The sequence below is a fragment of the Pinus tabuliformis genome, chromosome 5_2 (assembly GCF_031772625.1).
Source record: "Pinus tabuliformis cultivar Carrire ecotype Pingquan chromosome 5_2, CPIR1, whole genome shotgun sequence".
NCBI classification, from domain to species: Eukaryota; Viridiplantae; Streptophyta; class Pinopsida; order Pinales; family Pinaceae; genus Pinus; species Pinus tabuliformis.
Genome location: NC_142306.1, coordinates 479371841 through 479391322, shown reverse-complemented (window position 1 = coordinate 479391322; position 19482 = coordinate 479371841). Strand labels below are relative to the sequence as shown.

The 19482-nt window shown below is 33.7% G+C and overlaps 1 protein-coding gene across 1 annotated transcript; it reads left to right on the top strand.

The window, feature by feature from the left end:
- Positions 1-11823: 11823 nt before the first annotated feature.
- Positions 11824-12210, top strand: LOC149159735 (calmodulin-like protein 3). The gene has a single exon (XM_089434407.1). The coding sequence runs from the start codon at positions 11824-11826 to the stop codon at positions 12208-12210; it is 387 nt and encodes a 128-aa protein (XP_089290533.1).
- Positions 12211-19482: the final 7272 nt, after the last annotated feature.

Below are 19482 nucleotides of genomic sequence, written 5' to 3'. Positions count from 1 at the left end.
CTCTAAGAGATGAGAATTCGGTCCCTACAAATCGAATCTTAATTTCATTGAGTGGGATACAATGGACTATATCATGGACACCATGATGAATGACACTAACCACTAGAATATATGACTCTATTGGGTTGCCAAACCAAGAAAACTTCTTTAACTAGGCAAGTGGCTCACTAGGAGTCAGATTTAGCAGAGGTTTCTCCATTTTATTGAGGCACTTAATGGAATGGAAACCATTGCTTCCTTTTTTTCTTTGGGGGTGGGGGAGGTTGGTGCGTGGTTGTGTGCAATTGATTAAAGTGGATATCTATGGCCACCCACCTCTTCCATTGAATCATATTGGATGATTCCCCATTTTGGTAGTTTTTTCTTTAGTTTCTAGGTTCCAAACTTCCAATGCATATTTGAGGCCCCAAATGATGCTTTTGGGCCTCGTCATGGGTCATGACTAGTATGAAATTCTTGGTCCTTGGTTGAAATTCTTCTTCTCATTAAGAACATTCTAATAGGCTATGATGTGCCCAAATGGAGTTTGTATGCAAAATTTGTCGCTACGAGAAGTTGATGTGTCAATTAGACAACTTTGGGGCTCATATTCCCTTTTCCCACTTTATCTCTTGGGGTAGTGTTTTTGGCCCTTATGGTTGAGTACTTTATGTTAAAAGGTTATTTTTGTGCCTCTTGTAATAAGTAGCTTCCAAAATGAGTGTAGCTAATACTTTAACTTGAGAGATAAGTTACTACCATTCTATCGAGTTTGTATTTCTTTACATTTCACAATCTTAAACTATTTTTATTTATTAATAAATTTAGTTCTCACTCTATTATTGTACTCTTCTGATATTTTTATGTATATGTTTCCATTCATATACCTAACTTTCATATCATTTTCTATCCCTTACATATCTAAACGTGATCATAGAGTTTAACAAGTATATAGTCGTAGATCACCATGGTTAGATGGAGCTTGCAATAAACTTATAACTTTGTATTATTTTGTAGCAATATGCTTATAGATTTGCACTTTAATTGAAATTTTCATATAAAATTGCATTAAATTAGTTTTAAAAAATTATATTTTAAATAATATAAAGTTAAACAAAGTTTTTGGATAGAAATCACATAAGATAAATTTTTGGCTTACATTTTTTGAACCAACAAGTGTGGTTCATCATATGAAGAGGCAAACCATGGAAAATGTATGTCCCTTCATCTGCTCCTGATGATGAACCACACTTGTTGATTCAAAAACCATCGGTTAAAAATATCTCTAATGTGATTTCTACGGAAAAACTTTACTTAATTTAATTTATTATAGATCACAAAAAGTTGAATAAAAAAATAATATAAAATTATAAATTTTAATATTATCAAATATTAATTTTTTTAACCTTAAAAGATATTTTTTATATTTTAAAAATATTAAATTAAAGAAAATAAATTTTATAAAACTTTTAAGTTGGTTATAAATTTACGAGGCATTCTTTTGAAGGCTTTATTCTTATATTATGTATGAAGCCATAAAGCCATGGGAAGTTATATAGGATGAAAGATTGGTTAGTGTTAGTGGGTGTTGGTTTTTTTTTTTTTAAATTTTAGCATTCTTTTGAAGGCTTTATTCTTATATTATATATGAAGCCATGGGAAGTTATATAGGATGAAAAATCTGTTAGTGTTACCGGTTTTTTTTTTTTTTTTTTTTTATAATAAATATATAGTAGGTAAGGTATTATTATTCATTTTAAATAAGTAAAAATATATTTATTAAAAATTTAAATTAATTATTAAAATAAATTGACTATTTTTTTTACAATAATGAGTATATTTTTCTGTATTGTCATTATTTCACTATTAGTAAAACTATTTCATAAATGCCATATGGGTCAATATGTTTCAAAAATAGGTTACTTGGAACGCAAATGATAAATCATACTACTTGATCTAAATTCCTTAGCATACCAAAAATTAAATTTATTATCAAAATAAATTAACTAAAAGAGTGGACCTTGGAATAATATAATAATCAGCACAACCATATTACTAAATGTGTTGATATAGCACATACCAAACATAATAATAATTATTAAGTGTGTGAAAGAGATTTAACTTAATATTAATTTAACTTCAACTTCAACGTTGTAAGAAAATTATTAAACCAACCACAGTGTAAATAATTCAATCAATTTTTTTTTTTTCCACATTAATAATTATTAAGTGTGTGAAAGAGATTTAACTTAATATTAATTTAACTTCAACTTCAACGTTGTAAGAAAATTATTAAACCAACCACAGTGTAAATAATTCAATCAAATTTTTTTTTTTTCCACATTAATATAGCATAGCATTTTTGAGTAATAATCACTTAGAAAAATAACTACAAATCTTAATTATGCAAATCTTAATTAGAAAAAGAGGTTTTCTCTAAGGAGTTGGCGCTATGCATTTTTGAGTAATAATAACTTTTGGGTAAATCACAAGAAATTTCATTTGTGAATATGTTTCAACCAACCAATGTGGTTCATCCTCAAGACAAGTTGAAAAATCAAATCTAGCTTAACACTTGAGCACTTAGAAAAGTAACTGCAAATTCTAATTAAAAAACGTTTTGTCTTAAAAAAAAATTGAAAATTGAATGGGCCAAGACTGTTCACCCCATCCAATCAAGGAGTTTTATTTTCATCCTCCCAGCTCCAGCTCCAATAAAAAATACGATACGTGGAAAAATCACCTCGCGTTTTTCTGAGAAGTTGGATGGGTCAACACTGTTCATCCCACCCTACCCAATCAAGAAGCTTTATTTTCGTCTTCCCAGCTCCAATCAAAATATGACACCTGGAAAAACAAGGAGCGTAACTGGGCAATCTGGAAGGATATTTAATGCTTCGATTCTTCAAACACTTTGAGATACCTTTATGTCGTTGGATTTGTGGCCGTGTATGTCGATTATAAAAATGCAGGAGTTTGGGTATTCTTTATCATCCAGGAGCGGAAGCCATGGCCTTTGTGTCATGCACATAGGAGCGAGTCTGAGCATCGAGCAACTTCTCTAGATAGTCTAACACCACGCAACTGATGCATGGTGCTCAACAAAGGATCCGTTGCTATTCTTCAAATCTCTTGCCCTGCGAAGAAATACGCACTATCCCATAATTTTTAGTGGTCGAAAACACTATTTTCCTGTAATCTTGATGACAAAAATTTAAATTCCAGAGAAATTTGGAAATATATCTAAAAACAACCTCGTAGGTTACCCGATCTTGAAGGGCAACATATCTTGGACAAACGCCTCCAAAGAATGAATACTCAATGAGGAAGGAAGAGAATCCGAGAAAATACATAGATGCTTTCAATCCATTCTGGAAGCGTCGAGGATTCTTGAGTTGCTTCTGGAACATTCGGGTAACCTTTCTCTGAATTTTTGACAAGAATCAAAGAAATTCAAAACCCCCAAGCGTCGCAGAACTTCAAAACCCTAGTGAACCATCAAGCATAGCAAAACTTCAAAACCCTGGGTCGATAGATCAGTAGTGTCACGCCCCCAATCTTTCTTTCTTTTATTGGGCGGGGTGCGGCACCACCGAATGCTCACTTGTGACCAAATGTACGTTTATGGACTACGCCTTAACCAAAATAACCGAGTATTAACCGATTTCTTCTTAAATACGTTTATAGACTACGCATTAACCAAAATAACCGAGCATTAACCGATTTCTTCTTAAACCGATATAACATGCATTAACCAATTATCTTATTCATATAAACGCTTAGATCTTCATTCTTCATTATACATCATAACATTAGCATGTATAATTTAAACCGAAATATTAATAACAACATTCATATGAACCGGGAGGGGCACTATCCTGCAGCCTCGTCGCACTATCGGATGACCGTGTCCGCTCGTCGGATGGCCGTGCCCGTGCTTGTCTGCAGAACTGCGTCCTCAACCGTTGCCTTATGCCCGCCTTGTCGAACCGCGCCCTCGTTCCGTCATGCTGTCCACCGCATTTGTCGTTCGGGCTGTTCGTAGCGTGGGTTGCCCATGGGTCGTCCGCCCATCGGTTCGCCCACCAATCCAACGCACCGCACCAACTCATCTTCTGCAGCTCGTGCCGAACCTCGTCGTGCCGTGCCTCAACCGTCGCACATCAACTCGTCGGGCCGCCCGTCCATCGTGTAAAGGCGCCTGCCCGGGTCGTGCCCACGTCCAACCGCCGGGTGAATGTCGTGCACGCTCTGCCCAAACTGCCAGGGCGTTACAAGTAGGGTTGTTAGAGTTCGCGAAGGCGTGGATCTTGATGCCAGAGGAAGGAGTATCCAAAGAGGAGGGGTGTGTTTTGCAGGCCTGTATTTTGTTGGTGTGGTTGAAGCGGTCGAGGTTTTTTGAAGCAGAGTTAGCATGGATGAGGATGGTCCACAAAGAGGGAGCCGCCACATTCGCAGTGGAGTCATTAGCCACCGGTCATGTTACTCTGACACCCTACAGGAGGCATTTTCATCGCTCTAGGTTGGATGATCCTTACAAGCAACCTGTGTAAACTCCTTGGGAATTTTGCTTGTGATTGCCAAAATTTGTCAGTTTGCAACAACTGTGGACTTCCTGGGCATATTGATGTGGAGTGCACCATGAAGTCATTGTGCTGGAATCACATGGAGCCTGGTCATGTTACAAGTATTTGTTCTAATGATCCCATTTTTCACACATGCGTCAAATCTGGTCGCCTCTCAAGGCATTGTACTAATCCAGAGCTCCCACCTGGAGACATTAGCCTTTGTAACAATGGTTACAAACTGCCACCACAGCTCCCACCTGGACACATAGCCGCCAAGTGATTGAATGAGAAGGCATGCAACAACTATCGCGAGGCTGGGCATCTTTCTTGTGAATGCATCTTGGTACGTCATTTCCTGATAAACAGGTTAGGTGCCATTGTCAACCTGAACCAACACAGACGTTAAATATTCAGTATTTCAAGGTCTGTAATTTTCCCTGATAGAACAGTTCTGTTTTTTTTTTATAGAAAAAGTGAGCTGATCCGAGTGTTGTTTCTAGAATAGATCTAGACGTAGGGAACTCATCTCTTGTTGCTGGATACGATTAAGTCTAAACCGCTACTCATGCATCAGACTTTTCCCTGATAGAACAGTTCTGTTTTTTTTTTATAGAAAAAGTGAGCTGATCCGAGTGTTGTTTCTAGAATAGATCTAGACGTAGGGAACTCATCTCTTGTTGCTGGATACGATTAAGTCTAAACCGCTACTCATGCATCAGACTGGTGTGGTTAAAAGGTTGGCCATCCACAAAAGAGGATCTGAAATAGTGTGTTAGATTCCCAAGTATAACAGTTACAATAACACATATTTGATTCTCTATATTCCCCACATAGAGCAATTTATATTATCTACTTTATTATTACTTTGGCCTCCATAAAACAGACCATGGAAAACTTCATCTCGGGCCTAATTTCTTAAGGTAACTCTGATACTTTTTATTGGTAGTTCTGATCTCCTTTTATGAAAGGAAGACCTCTATAGGAGGGTTGGATCGTCATATCAGAAACTCCCTATGGATTCATGAATTATGCCCAGAACTTAATAAATCGAATGGGGTCACCACTTAGAACAATCATATGAACCTCAAATCCCTACTTTATGAATATAATTTCAGTGGGTAGGGAAGGAGGGTGGAATAATAGATTCTTGTCAATATTCGGAAGTCTTTTGGCTTTGCATTGGCCTACTATTTGACTAGAGGGCTGCCTTCTCTCTCACTTTTCTCCTGACCATAAGACAAATTAATCCTCCTAATCTGTTCACCATAGCATTTTGCAGTGTTCACCATAGCATTTTGCAGTGTTTAGAACTAATTTGAATATGGGTTGTAACATCTTATCTCACTGTTCACATCATCTATTAGACATATATATTCAGTCATAGTTTGACACAAATGTAATAGGATAATACTACATCTAGTAGAACCGAAGCAAAATACATTATGTTTTAAACTTTAGTGCTGGTTGATTATATCTAAAAAGAAAAATTGTGATGGGCATGGATAAATGTACAAGAAACAAAATTGTGATGGGCATGGGTAAATGAACAAGAAACATGAGTAACTGTGATAAATCTTGATAGTGTAACAATTTTTTATTATCTGAGCATCATTTGAAGTAAGATAGTGAGCCACTTTTTGATTTTAGTCTAACTTTTTAGTTGACTTAATTGATTATAAGAATTGATGATATTTTAGACTTTAATGGAGGAGAACAAAATAAATCGTTTACTTTCTTTATGAGATTTAAAAAATACAAAATAAATTGTTTACTTCCTTTATGAGATTTTAAAATATTTTTTAAATCTACAATAAAGATAAAAATGATCATCATTCTCATATTAATTAATTGATAATAAAAATAGCTTTAATTATAACTAAAATAAAAATCTGATCACTTTTATGAATTATAATAAATTTATATTGAACTACAATTTCAATGAATTCCATGATAATGTTCAATCTATTACTACAGTGATGAATTGAAACAAGCAATATATTAATTACCTCAACCAGAATAGGCTTCCTCTCTTAGTCTCCGGTTAATAGCTATTTTAATCCTCTTAGTCTCCTTTTAATAGCTATTTTAATGGCATTGGAAACTGCGCATCATTTCCATCAACCCATATGCTTCTTATTCCATAAGATGACCCTTTCACCACTAGTCCTTCACCTACCATACCATATTCAACAACATCTAGCTATTTTAATGAAACTGCAAACCATCATTTCCATCAACCAGTATGCTTCTTATTCCATAAGATGACCCTTTCACCACTAGTCCTTCAACTACCATACAATATTCAACAACATCATTTTATTTCCTAGCCAATGTTCTTGGAATGAGTATACTACAAGAAACTCAATAATATGAAAACCATACAAAGGGAACTAATAAATTATACTTTTGAATTGTTTTGAAGTTGTTGTGCTAATTTCCCATTCATTGTTGCAGCGTTGCAAAGTTCAAGGTAACATGAAAATCTTCATGTAAAACAATTGACATTAACATTAATGACCTTGTAGATTCTAGTATACTTTTAAAATATTAAAGACATAAGCTAATTTAAACAAAGCTCATATCCATTAATTCTCTGAAATATGTAAAAAACTGCAATCTTGATTTACTCATGCAATAATATAGAAAAAATGATTATATGGGAAGACCTAAGAAGGTTAAATGGAAAGTGCTTTTGCGATGAGAGATGATGTGGTGGAGAAGCATATTTTTCCCTTCAACATTGCTAATCTAAAGAAGGCAGAAAAGTATGCAATAATTTAGGAAAAATGGTTACATGTGCAGACCTAAGAAGGTTAAATGGAAAATGCGAAATGATGTGGTGGAGGAGCATATTTTTTCCTTCAACATTGATAATCTAAAGAAATCAAAAAAGTTTTCCCATGCGATAATATCGATAAAATGATTACATGGACATGTGCCTAAGAAGGTTAAATGGAAAGTTCTTTTGCCATGAGAGATAATGTGGTGGAGGAGTCTATTTTTCCCTTCGGAGGAGTATATTTTTCTCTTCAACGTTGATAATTTAAGCTGATAATTTAAAGAAGTCATTTTTCTTCCCTTTGGGCTTATGAGGGGTGAGTTTATCCATATACATATAGCAATTTTAAAACCTAAGAGTTTTAGACTTGTGGCAGTGTGGCCAACTTAGGGAGCTTCTTGCTTGTGAAATTTAGAATGGAATTGGAATTGTACATAGGGTTTTCCAATGTTGAAGAGGTTGAAACTTCATGATCTAAGAAAATTAGAAAGAATGGTGGGGTTGTAAAAGGAAGAAACAATGCAAATGAAGAGATTTAGAATGAAGAAATTACCTCGTCTAATTATTGTTGGAACTTTGAAGCACTCGGACTTGAGAGTGGCGGTCTTCCAATGTTGGAGGACTTGAGGCTTTTTCAACTATACACTTTCATTATAGCAACACCCTATGGTGTGTTTAATGATGGAGTAATACCAAAACTTTAACATTTGTACATACAAACTTGTTCATTGTTAAAAATATTGGTATTAGAGAAACTATCTAATTTAAAGGACATTAAAATATGCGGTGCAATGCTATAAGGTAGTTAGAGGTTGAGAGTGGCAACTTTCCAATGTTGGAGAAGTTAGAGCTATTGGAATGTGAGAAGATACATAATATAATAAGACCCAAAATGTGTGGGAAGACGAAAAAATGCCTAAACTTTTATTGTTGAATTTCTATACCTAAATGAATTAAATTTCAATTCCTTAAAATAAATTTAAATAAATTTTTATTTTTTTCCCTTAAGTACATCATATCCATAGCTTTCAACTAAAATAATTAAATACACCATATCCATAAAATAAATCTGAATTAATAAAAATAAGCCAAAAATCTTATAATGTTTTACGTTCACATAATTTCACAAGTGAAATTCAAAAAAGGTTTTATATTACCATATTGTTATTTACGTTCACATAATTTCACAAGTGAAATTCAAAAGAGCTTCTATATTACCATATAGGTTTTATATTACCATATTGTTATTTACGTTCACATAATTTCACAAGTGAAATTCAAAAGAGGTTCTATATTACCATATTGTTATTTCTGTATACATCTCAATCATTATTTAACTGATAGTGGAAATTATATTTTGCCGATGTATGTATAGAATAGGTTATGTTAAATCCAGTGAGCCAGAACGATGTCGCTGACAGTTTTCTAAAATAATCCCTAATATCTATATGCTTGCATTTTAAATTTCTTCATCTTTTAGTTCAGTAGATACCGATACTAGTTAACTTAAAATCCAAAATCCAATAAGTGCGGATTAAGTTATGGTCCACAATGCAGCGACCGCTTCTCGAATGAAACCCTAATTCTATGTAAATTTGATGTTGCTTCATCTTTTATTTCAATGAATTATACCAGTACTAGCTAACGGTTAGAGTGCAGTGATAACAGAAGTAAGGTAATAATGTCGAAATAGGTGGAGTGAATGAAACCCTAATTCTCTGTAAATTTGATGTTGCTTCATCTTTTATTTCAATGAATTATACCAGTACTAGCTGACGGTTAGAGTGCAGTGATAACAGAAGTAAGGTAATAATGTCGAAATAGGTGGAGTGAATAAAACCCTAATTCTCTGTTAATTTGATGTTGCTTCATCTTTTATTTCAATGAATTATACCAGTACTAGCTAACGGTTAGAGTGCAATGATAACAGAAGTAAGGTAATAATGTCGAAATAGGTGGAGTAAATGAAACCCTAATTCTCTGTAAATTTGATGTTGCTTCATCTTTTATTTCAATGAATCATACCAGTACTAGCTAACGGTTAGAGTGCAGTGATAACAGAAGTAAGGTAATAATGCGAAATAGGTGGAGTATTATTTAAGTTGTAGGAGTATGTAAAGTAATAATCGAACAAGTACCGTTTATGAGCAAAGAGTGACGTTTAGCTCGCCCTTTAAAAAAAACAGCAAAGACGAAGTGAAAGTATGTTAGCTTTAAGTTACTCTCTTTCATACGAATATGATTTTTTTTCAGGTAAGGAAGAAGTGAAGTGTAGTTTTGAATATTATTTTTTTTTTAGGTAATGAGGAAGTCAAGTTTGTTTTTTTTTTTTTTTTTTTTTATAAAGTATTTTAGGTTTAGGGTAATTTTTTTTGACTATTGGAATATGATAAAAAAATGAAAGTTTTATTTGATATTCATTAGATAAATTATTGAGTAGATTGAAAAATAGAAAATGGTGTTAAAATTGTTTTAAAAATATTGTTTGTTTAGGTAATGAAGAAGTGCAGTTTAGTTTTGAATATGATTTTTTTTTAAGGGTAATGGAGAAGCCAGGTTCAATTAGTTTTGTTTTTGTTTTTTATGTTTAGAGTTATTTTTTTGATATTTGGAATATGATAAAAAAATAAAGTTTTATTTGATATTTATTAGATAAATTATTGAGTGGATTGAAGAATAGAAAATGGTGTTAATTTTTTAGATAATGAATTAATTATTGAAAATTGTTTTAAAAATATTGTTTGTTTAGGTAATGAAGAAGTGAAGTTTAGCTTAGATATGATTATTTTTTAGATAATGGAGGAGTGAAGTTTAGTTTTTTGTTTTTGTTTTGTTTGTTTGTTTATTTGGTTTTTTTTTTTCTTTTGTATAAATGAAAAGTATCTAAGGGTTTAGAGTTATTTTTTTTGACCATTGGAATATAATAAAAATACCAAAGTTTTATTTGATATTTATTAGATAAATTATTGAGTAGATTGAAGAATAGAAAATGGTGTTTAAGTTTTTAGATAATGAACTAATTATTTAAAATTGTTTTAAAAATATTGTTTTTTTATGGAAATTTATCTTAAACTCAAATCCAATTTTCATAAATATGATTTTCAAAATTGGAAATTCAATTTTTTTTTTTAATAATTTAGATCTCATAAAAAATATTAAAATAATTATTTTCAAAATTTTACCTTATTTTATTATAAATTTGGAAATCTTAGTTTATAAAATTATATTAATAACTATTTTTTGCTAAATTTATTAGTATCTATTAAAAAGATTAGTCTCCTATAATAGATCAAAAATACCAAAAATTATATTTAAAATTTTACACTATTTATCTCCTATAATCTATCAAAAATACCAAAAATTATATGTAAAATTTTACACAATTTATCTCCTACAATCCATCAAAAATACCAAAAATAATATCCAAAATTTTAGACAATTTATCTCTTATAATCCATCGAAAATACCAAAAATTATATGCAAAATTTTACACAATTTTATTAATATTTGATTATCCAATTAAAAATCTAATTTATAAAATTATAATAATAATCATTTTTTTACTAAATTTATTTCCACTTTCACCATCTGATTCCCCACGTTACTAAATGGCTAAAAAACCATTTACAAAATATTTTCACGTGATTATTGCCAAAAACAATTAAAATTCAAGAAATAATATATTCTTAAACTTACCCAATCTTATTATGAAAATATAATTTAGAAAATTATAACGATTGTCAAAATTTTACTACAACTCCAGGAGATTGATATTGGTCACTGGACGTGAGATATCAGTGAGAGGTATCTCAAAGATTCAGATTATGTCGAGATTAAATTGAGTCCGATTCAAGTTGGAGGCGACCAGTTCTAGATTAATTGCTTATTAATTCCCTAACACCAAATTGTCTGCAGGCCTGTACCTATTTATCCCTAATCTATAATTGATTCGCTCATAATTTTAATTTCTCTGAAAAGCACAGAGAGCTCTGCAAAGGCTGCATTCAAAGCTATTTCTCTCGATAACAAAGAAAGCCCTGCTAAGGCTGCATTCAAAGCTACTGGAAATTTTCTAAAAGGTAAAGGATTTCTTTCTCAAAATTGTCAATAGGATTTTCATCAGAGATGGGGATCTGCAGATTGCCCTCACTGTAGATGATTTTATGATGAATTTAGATTCTAACTGGTACTATGGTTCTTTTCTGATGAATTTAGATTTTAACAGTTACTATGGTTCTTTCTCTAGTACTAACAAAAAAGGTAACTCATGATGCTGCAACTCTCATAAATTTGAATGGTTCAAAATCTCCACTGTATCAGCAGAATGAATGGTTCAAAATCTCCACTGAATCAGGAGAAGGAAGAGGTCAACATCGACCTTGAAGATCAGAAGGAGAATGATAAAGAATTAGGTATTGCAGAAAGTGATGGGTGTGTTGCAAGAATTTTTAAATAATTGATGAGGATGGTGACGGAAGGGTTAGCACCGAGGAGATAATGAAATATCTAGAGAAATTAAATCTGGAGATTCCTATGGAAGACTTGGAGTCAGCTGTGAAATCATTCTCTGCATGTGGATATAAGTTTCTCACTTGCATGGAGTTTAAGGATTTTTATGACGCATTCATATCTGCAGACAATGATGAGACTGCGGAATTTAAGAGTTATGGTGATGATATGGCGATCCGTGAGGCGTTTAGTGTGTTCGACAGGAACGGAGATGGGTTTATCAGTGCAATAGAATTGAGCGATGTTTTGTGCAGATTGGGATTGGTGGAGGGGAGGGATGCTTGTTTATGCCAGAGCATGATTGAAAGTAAGGATGTTAATGGAGATGGGTTTGTAGATCTTCAAGAGTTCATGCACTTGATTAACAGATCATAGAATCCGCTGTGCACCCTAAGAATATAAGGGTTTCTATCTATTTTGATTCCTGGATTATCTATTTTGATTCTTTTGAAAAGGTGGTAGATATTGTTTTAGAGCTAGTATCATATTGTTTTTTTAAATTATGTGGTCATCTATCTGTAATTGTTTGCATTAATCTAAGGGAGACCCAGGATCAACTTTAATTGTTTTCAGTATGACATCAAGAATATATCCAATAACTTGTAAGTTAGATATACCAAATTCTTATGATTTAGCAAGAATCTAGACTCATGAGTAAAGGGAGTCTACTCCTTATGATTTAGCAAGAATCTAGACTCACGAATAAAGGGAGTCTACTCCTTGAACCTACATCATAACAGGACACTATACTAGATGTAAAAAAAATTAAGATTTATTGTATCTCATTCATAATTAGATGGCTTTTATTTTTTTACACATATCTATATTGCACCATAAAAATATTAAAATTTATTGTTAACTGTATTATCTATTTTGATTCCTCGAAATAACAAGTAAAGTTTATTTTGTAACCATACTATCTATTTTGATTCCTCAATAAATATTTTAAACTAATATCATATTGTTACAATAAACTTAAATGTTTTAGAACTAGTATCATATTGTTACAATAAACGTAAATGTTTTAGAACTAGTAAGTTAGATATACCAAATTCTTATGATTTAGCAAGAATCTAGACTCATGAGTAAAGGGAGTCTACTCCTTATGATTTAGCAAGAATCTAGACTCACGGATAAAGGGAGTCTACTCCTTGAACCTACATCATAACAGGACACTATACTAGATGTAAAAAAAATTAAGATTTATTGTATCTCATTCATAATTAGATGGCTTTTATTTTTTTACACATATCTATATTGCACCATAAAAATATTAAAATTTATTGTTAACGGTATTATCTATTTTGATTCCTCGAAATAACAAGTAAAGTTTATTTTGTAACCATACTATCTATTTTGATTCCTCAATAAATATTTTAAACTAATATCATATTGTTACAATAAACATAAATGTTTTAGAACTAGTATCATATTGTTACAATAAACGTAAATGTTTTAGAACTAGTAAGTTAGATATACCAAATTCTTATGATTTAGCAAGAATCTAGACTCATGAGTAAAGGGAGTCTACTCCTTATGATTTAGCAAGAATCTAGACTCACGGATAAAGGGAGTCTACTCCTTGAACCTACATCATAACAGGACACTATACTAGATGTAAAAAAAATTAAGATTTATTGTATCTCATTCATAATTAGATGGCTTTTATTTTTTTACACATATCTATATTGCACCATAAAAATATTAAAATTTATTGTTAACGGTATTATCTATTTTGATTCCTCCAAATAACAAATAAAGTTTATTTTGTAACCATACTATCTATTTTGATTCCTCAATAAATATTTTAAACTAATATCATATTGTAAACGTAAATGTTTTAGAACTAGTATCATATAATTATTACAGTTACAGTAAACCAAAAATTAAAGTTTATTGTATCCCATTGATAATTGATTTAGTGTATTTTATTTCTTTTCCTCTGTGATATGAGATGGCTTTTACGTTTTGTGTAAAGGCTGTTATAGTCTAAAACCTAATACACAATGGAAAAACGTTTGAGTTCTGTGTCTGCAAATATTGTAATACTGCTTGCTTTCATGAGTTTCGTTTCACCTCTATTAAAATCTTAGAAGTAATATACAGGTGGATGAATGCTCATGGCGCTTGGTTAAAATCTTAAAGTATAGAATCATGAAATAATTAAATGATCTGTAGTGTTTTGGTGTATTTATGATCATGTATTAGTTTATTATATTAAAATAAATAAAATACAATAATAATAATTTATGTAATTAATATATTTTAAAATATATTATTAGTAAATATATAAAATTAAAATTATATATATATATATTTAATATATAAAAGTAATTAATATTATATAAATCTAAAACATTATAAAATATATATATATATATATATATATATATATATAAAATTAAAATTTTAATAAAATTAACAATAAATAATTTTAATTTATATAAATATAAAATATTAAAATACATTATAAGTTCATTTTAACTTCTTATTTATATATAGGTGTATCTTTAGTCTACTTGAATGATGGAAATATACTTGGACCTAAATAGTTAATCGCATTAACCTACCTTTTTAAAGAAAAGAGTTTATTACAAGATGGTTCACTAAAAAGGACCAGTTTTGCATAAAATATGAAAAAATCAAATTGAATTTGACCATTTTCCCTTGCCTCTTGTGGGAATAAAGAGCTCTTTGCCATGACAAAATGAAGCGGAAAAACGGGGGCAACATACAATATGTACGCAGGATTATCGAAAAAAGACTAAGTGTGGAAGGAGAAAAGCTAGTAAGGACATGGCATTCTCAGGAGTTGAGAGATAGGTGAGTACAAGTTGTTGATGTTTATTTTTCAAACTTTAAATGTAATAGAAATTTGGATAAAAATATATATCTTTATACTAGAGTCGATATTTGAAAACTCCCACTTAAGGTATATTTTGAATGAGAATATATGAAATTTCTTTCAAAATATAAAGTATTTATTTATTCAAAATGTTCATAACTATATTGAAAATTTTATTTCCATAATGTAAATATTTTATTTTTTTATCATAATGATTTTTTTTGGAAAATCTTCAATTTTCATTAGTAAAAGAAAATTACATTTTGTAGATGCAAAAGCATATGCTATATATGAGGCATTTAGCCTATCGAGTATGAGGTGTCAAAAATAGTGTACTCTATGCAGGGAGGCAATGTGCTTCATCAATAGTTCAACAAAAAACTCTACATAGAGAGTACTTCATCAATAGTTTAGCAAAAACTCTATGCAGAGAGTATTATATGATTGTCATTATGCAAGTCTAAAAAATTATAAATATTAAAATATTTACATAATAAAAAATAAGCAGGCTCCAACTGAGCTAGTTAATCTGTAAAATCCATAAAAGGTCGATGATAGTGCTGAAAGTGTGCACCATCCCTTTGCTCCTGGATCATCCAAGTCCCAATAGGCTTGTGTGTTGCTTCCTTGGATAATAAATCGGAAGTTGCGTTGCGTTCCCTGTATATATGGTGACAGACAAAAGTGTCAAAAAGAGTGATGAGTCGATGAGTCTCGTCCAAAATATGTCTCAAAGTATATGCAGAGCAATTAGCAGTTTTATTTATCCAATTGCAAACAATTTTTGAGTCCCCAAACAATTGAAGGTTCCTGCATTGTTTTTCTAGAGCATATTGAATGAAATATTTGGCTGTGATAAGTTCAACAAAGTTGTTTGTACCCCTCCCCAAGCCCATTTGTATATGGAAGTGATGAGATCCAGAAAGGTGTAGAATGGCTCCTCCCCCACAATGATTTTCTTGTGCTGAGCCATCAAAATATGCCCTTGACAGCGAGTGATTTATGCTTTCAGGGGTGATGTGCCTAGGTGTAGGGTTTGCTTCTTCCTCCGGAATGTTTTGATAATATGACAAAATGAGAGCAATGATAGAGGGCCAATGGGGGGCAATGTTTTGAAAGATGTATTGATTGTGGGCTATCTAGATGGTCCAACAGATGAGGAGTGGTATATTTCTAGCTTTTGTCAAAGAGGCAGCAGTCCACCAAGAGTCCTAGGCTACTTTCATGGTCAGACCTTGCCATTGACATAGTGAGGGAAAGTTCAAAAGTATAGAATTCTAGAGCTCCTTTGCAGCCAGACATGTGAGAAAGAGATGATTTGTATCCTTGTTGCTGTTCATGCATAGGGAACACCAAAAAGGTCCATGTAGAGCTCATTTGATTAAGTTTTCACCTGTGGGGATCTTATTCTTCAGTATAGCCCACATGAGTAGCTGGGTCCTCGGGGGGTGCTTTTAGCTTCCACATGCTTCTCCACTAGTTTTCACATACTAGTGGTCTATGGGTGTCGATTAAGACTAGATAACCTTCTTCGGGGGAATATCTCCTGTGCTTTGTAGGTGCCCAAATTAACTCATCTTCTCCTTCCACAACTCTGATATGAGATTTAGTAAGAGATTTTGTGTAATCTAGCCAGTACTGTATCTATGGTTGTGGTATGTGTAGTACTCTACCAAATTTCCAAGCTTGCTATGTTAAGAGTGGAGTGCTCGCTGTCCACGGTATGACTGATATGGGTAATACCCCTATTTGTGAGGTGGTCCTTAAGCTCAACAGGCAGCCTGTGTGTATTTCCGCATCCGATCCAGGGGTCAACCCCTATTCTCGCTGATGTGCCAGGTTGTATTCTCCATGTGAGTCCTTCACAGATGATGGACATCGAATTGAGAACATCTTTCTAGATGATTGATATGCCAACTTTGTGCCCCTGTTTTTTCGAAGCCAGTCCATCAGGCTTATGGGAGTAATGTATTTTGAAATTACAACCTTGGTCCAAAAGTTGTTGGAGGTGATTAGTTTCCATCCAAGCTTGGCCGCCAAAGCAGAAGAGAAATCATCGAGCCTTTTTATGCCCCATCCACCCCACTTCTTTGGAAAAGCAAGTGCCTCCCATTTGGCCCATGCAAAAGTTCTCCTCGGATGACTTCCTTTCCATAGAAACCCACAACAGAGGTTTTGTATTATGGATAATATACCTATGGGTATCCATTCCAAAGACATCCAATATATCGGTGTGGCTTCCAGAACAACTTTGATGAGCACAAGTCTACCTGCTCTCGACAGGTGCTTGTGGTACCAAATGTTGAGTCTCTTTTCCATCTTGGTTATCAACCAGATCCAATCTGCTATCTTGTAGTTGTGGGGCTTTAGTCTATATCCCATATAACTTAGACTGTCTTCCATGTGAAGTAGAGTATAAGGAAATATGTGCAGGGCAAAATGTGTCTCATGGTGAGAGCACCCAATGACTGTAATGGTAGACTTGGAGGAATTTGTGACCATTCCTGTGGCCACTTGAAATAAAGTAAAAATGTTATGCAATGAGGTTAGGTCCCCAATGCTCCCATTGAGGAAAATCAGAACATCATCCACAAAGAGTAGATGTGTCAGGATGCAATTATGAGTAATCTTGATACCTTTGAGCCTTCCCCTGTTATGTTCCTCTTTTATAAGTTTGCTAAGTCCCTCCATAATGAGTAAAAAGAGTAAAGGGGAGAGAGGACAGCCTTGTCTGAGTCCTCTCTCAGAGTGAAAGAAGGGAGATGCCATCACATTAACAAGGACACTGAAGGTTACATTAGTTATACAACACATAATCTATTTTACAAACTCATAAGGGAAACCTAAATGAGTTAGAAGCATTCTAATGTAGAGCTAGCTTACTATCAAAAGATTTTGAGAGATATACCTTTAGAATCACACCTTTCATTTTCTTCGTCTGGATAGAATGAAGGACTTCTTGAGCGGTCCCAACAGCCTCATGGATCTGTTCATCTTGCAGGAATGCGAATTGTTCAGATGAAATGTGGGTGGATAGGATTGGTCAGAGGTGGTTGGCAATGATTTTGTAAATGCAATTGCACAGGGAAATGGGGCAAAAGTCATCGAAAGTGGTGGGGTTGTCTGATTTGGGGATGAGTGCTATGAAGGTGGAGTTAAAGGCTTCATACATCTTCACATTGATCCAACAATCTTTTATTACTTTAAGAAGATCTTCTCCAAGAGTGTCGAAGAATTCCACAGACCATCCATCCAGTCCCATGCTCTTGTCTCACTTGAACCATTTTAATGTGGCCTTGAGTTTCCCCAATGTGACTTCCCTGACCAGGTCCAAAGCATCTTCCTCATCTACGAATCTCGGAAATAGTTGTTTTGTGCGCATGACTTTAGTTAGTGTAGCATTTGGAGATGCCTTATATATTTGCTTGAAGTGAGTTGAGGCCAAGGCTGCTAAGTTCGGGAAGGTATTCACAGTGTGCCCCTACTCATTAGTTAGCTGCTAGATGGTGTTGATGCCTCTACGCCCATTCGAAAACTTGTGATAAAATTTCGTATTATCATCCCCTTTGGTCAGCCAGATAGCCTTGCTTCTTAGTCACAAACTTTCTTCTTGATCTTTTACGATTTTTATTCTCCTGGATAGAAGGGAATTTATCTTATCCTTATGCTCTTGGGAGGAGTAGATCCCTTCATGTTCATTATCGAAAGCCATTATCTCTTCTTCAGTTGCTTTGAGGATTAGGTCTTCCTATACTCTCTTATTGTGTGCCTAGATTTTTGATATGCTCTTCAGTTCCCTCAGATTGCGTGCAAACCCTTCGACAATGTTCCCACTGGCAACTGGGAGATGGGCCTTCTAGAATTCAGTCACCAGTTGTGTGTAGTCAACATCCAGAAGCCAGGAGGAGTTGAATTTGAAGGGGGCTCTTGGTTTATTCATTTCTCCTCTTATTTCAATGTAAATCGATCGATGATCTGAGAGGCCCCCAGATCCAACCCATTGTTGGTATCTTAGTCCCATATTCAACAGATGCTCTTTTATAAGGAAGCGATCAAGCCTTCTAGCAAGGCTGTCCACTCCAGTTCTGTTGTTCCTCTAGGTAGGTTGAATTTTGGCTGAAGGGATATTAATAAGGTTGTGTTCCTCTAGATTGAGCTCGAAGAATGCAGATAGGGGGTCAATCTAGGCATGTTGTCCCCATGATTCGGCGAATCCAATAGAGAAATTTAGATCCCCTCCTAGAATTATATTTTCTTGTTGAAGTGTATTAGAGTTTAGCAATCGATTCCAAAAATCTGCCCGATTTTGGCAGCGTCCATATACATTAATGATCCTGATCTCTGTTCCGAGTTCAGGTGAGTATATGTCCACCCTCATGTGTCCAAAGCTCCCCCACATATTACATACTTTTATAGAGCAGGTATTAATACCCAAAGCCATTCCCCTCAATCGAACATTAACATCAAGAGATTGAACAGTCCATCTAGGGAGCCATGATTCGAGCAATTGGGAGATGACATTAGCCAGGCCTAGAGTTTCTTGAAGGAAAAGGACATAGATCTGTTCAGAGTTCAAGAGTCTACGAAGAGCTAGTTTTTTCCCAAGTCTAGCTAACCCTCGACAGTTAAAAGATAACATCATCATGGAGGGGGGGCATCCAAGGATTTCAATGCTCTAAGTGCCTGTTCAATAGAGTGTTGTCTTCCCGGTGCTATCTCCTCCCCAGCCCGTAAAATTGCTTTATACAAGGAGGAAGGTTGGCCTCGTGGTTGCTTCGGGGGGAGTGGAGGGGTATCCAGTC

Excerpts from the sequence above, each read along its gene's own strand:
- LOC149159735 (XM_089434407.1), top strand. The coding sequence starts at position 11,824 with ATGAAATATCTAGAGAAATTAAATCTGGAGATTCCTATGGAAGACTTG.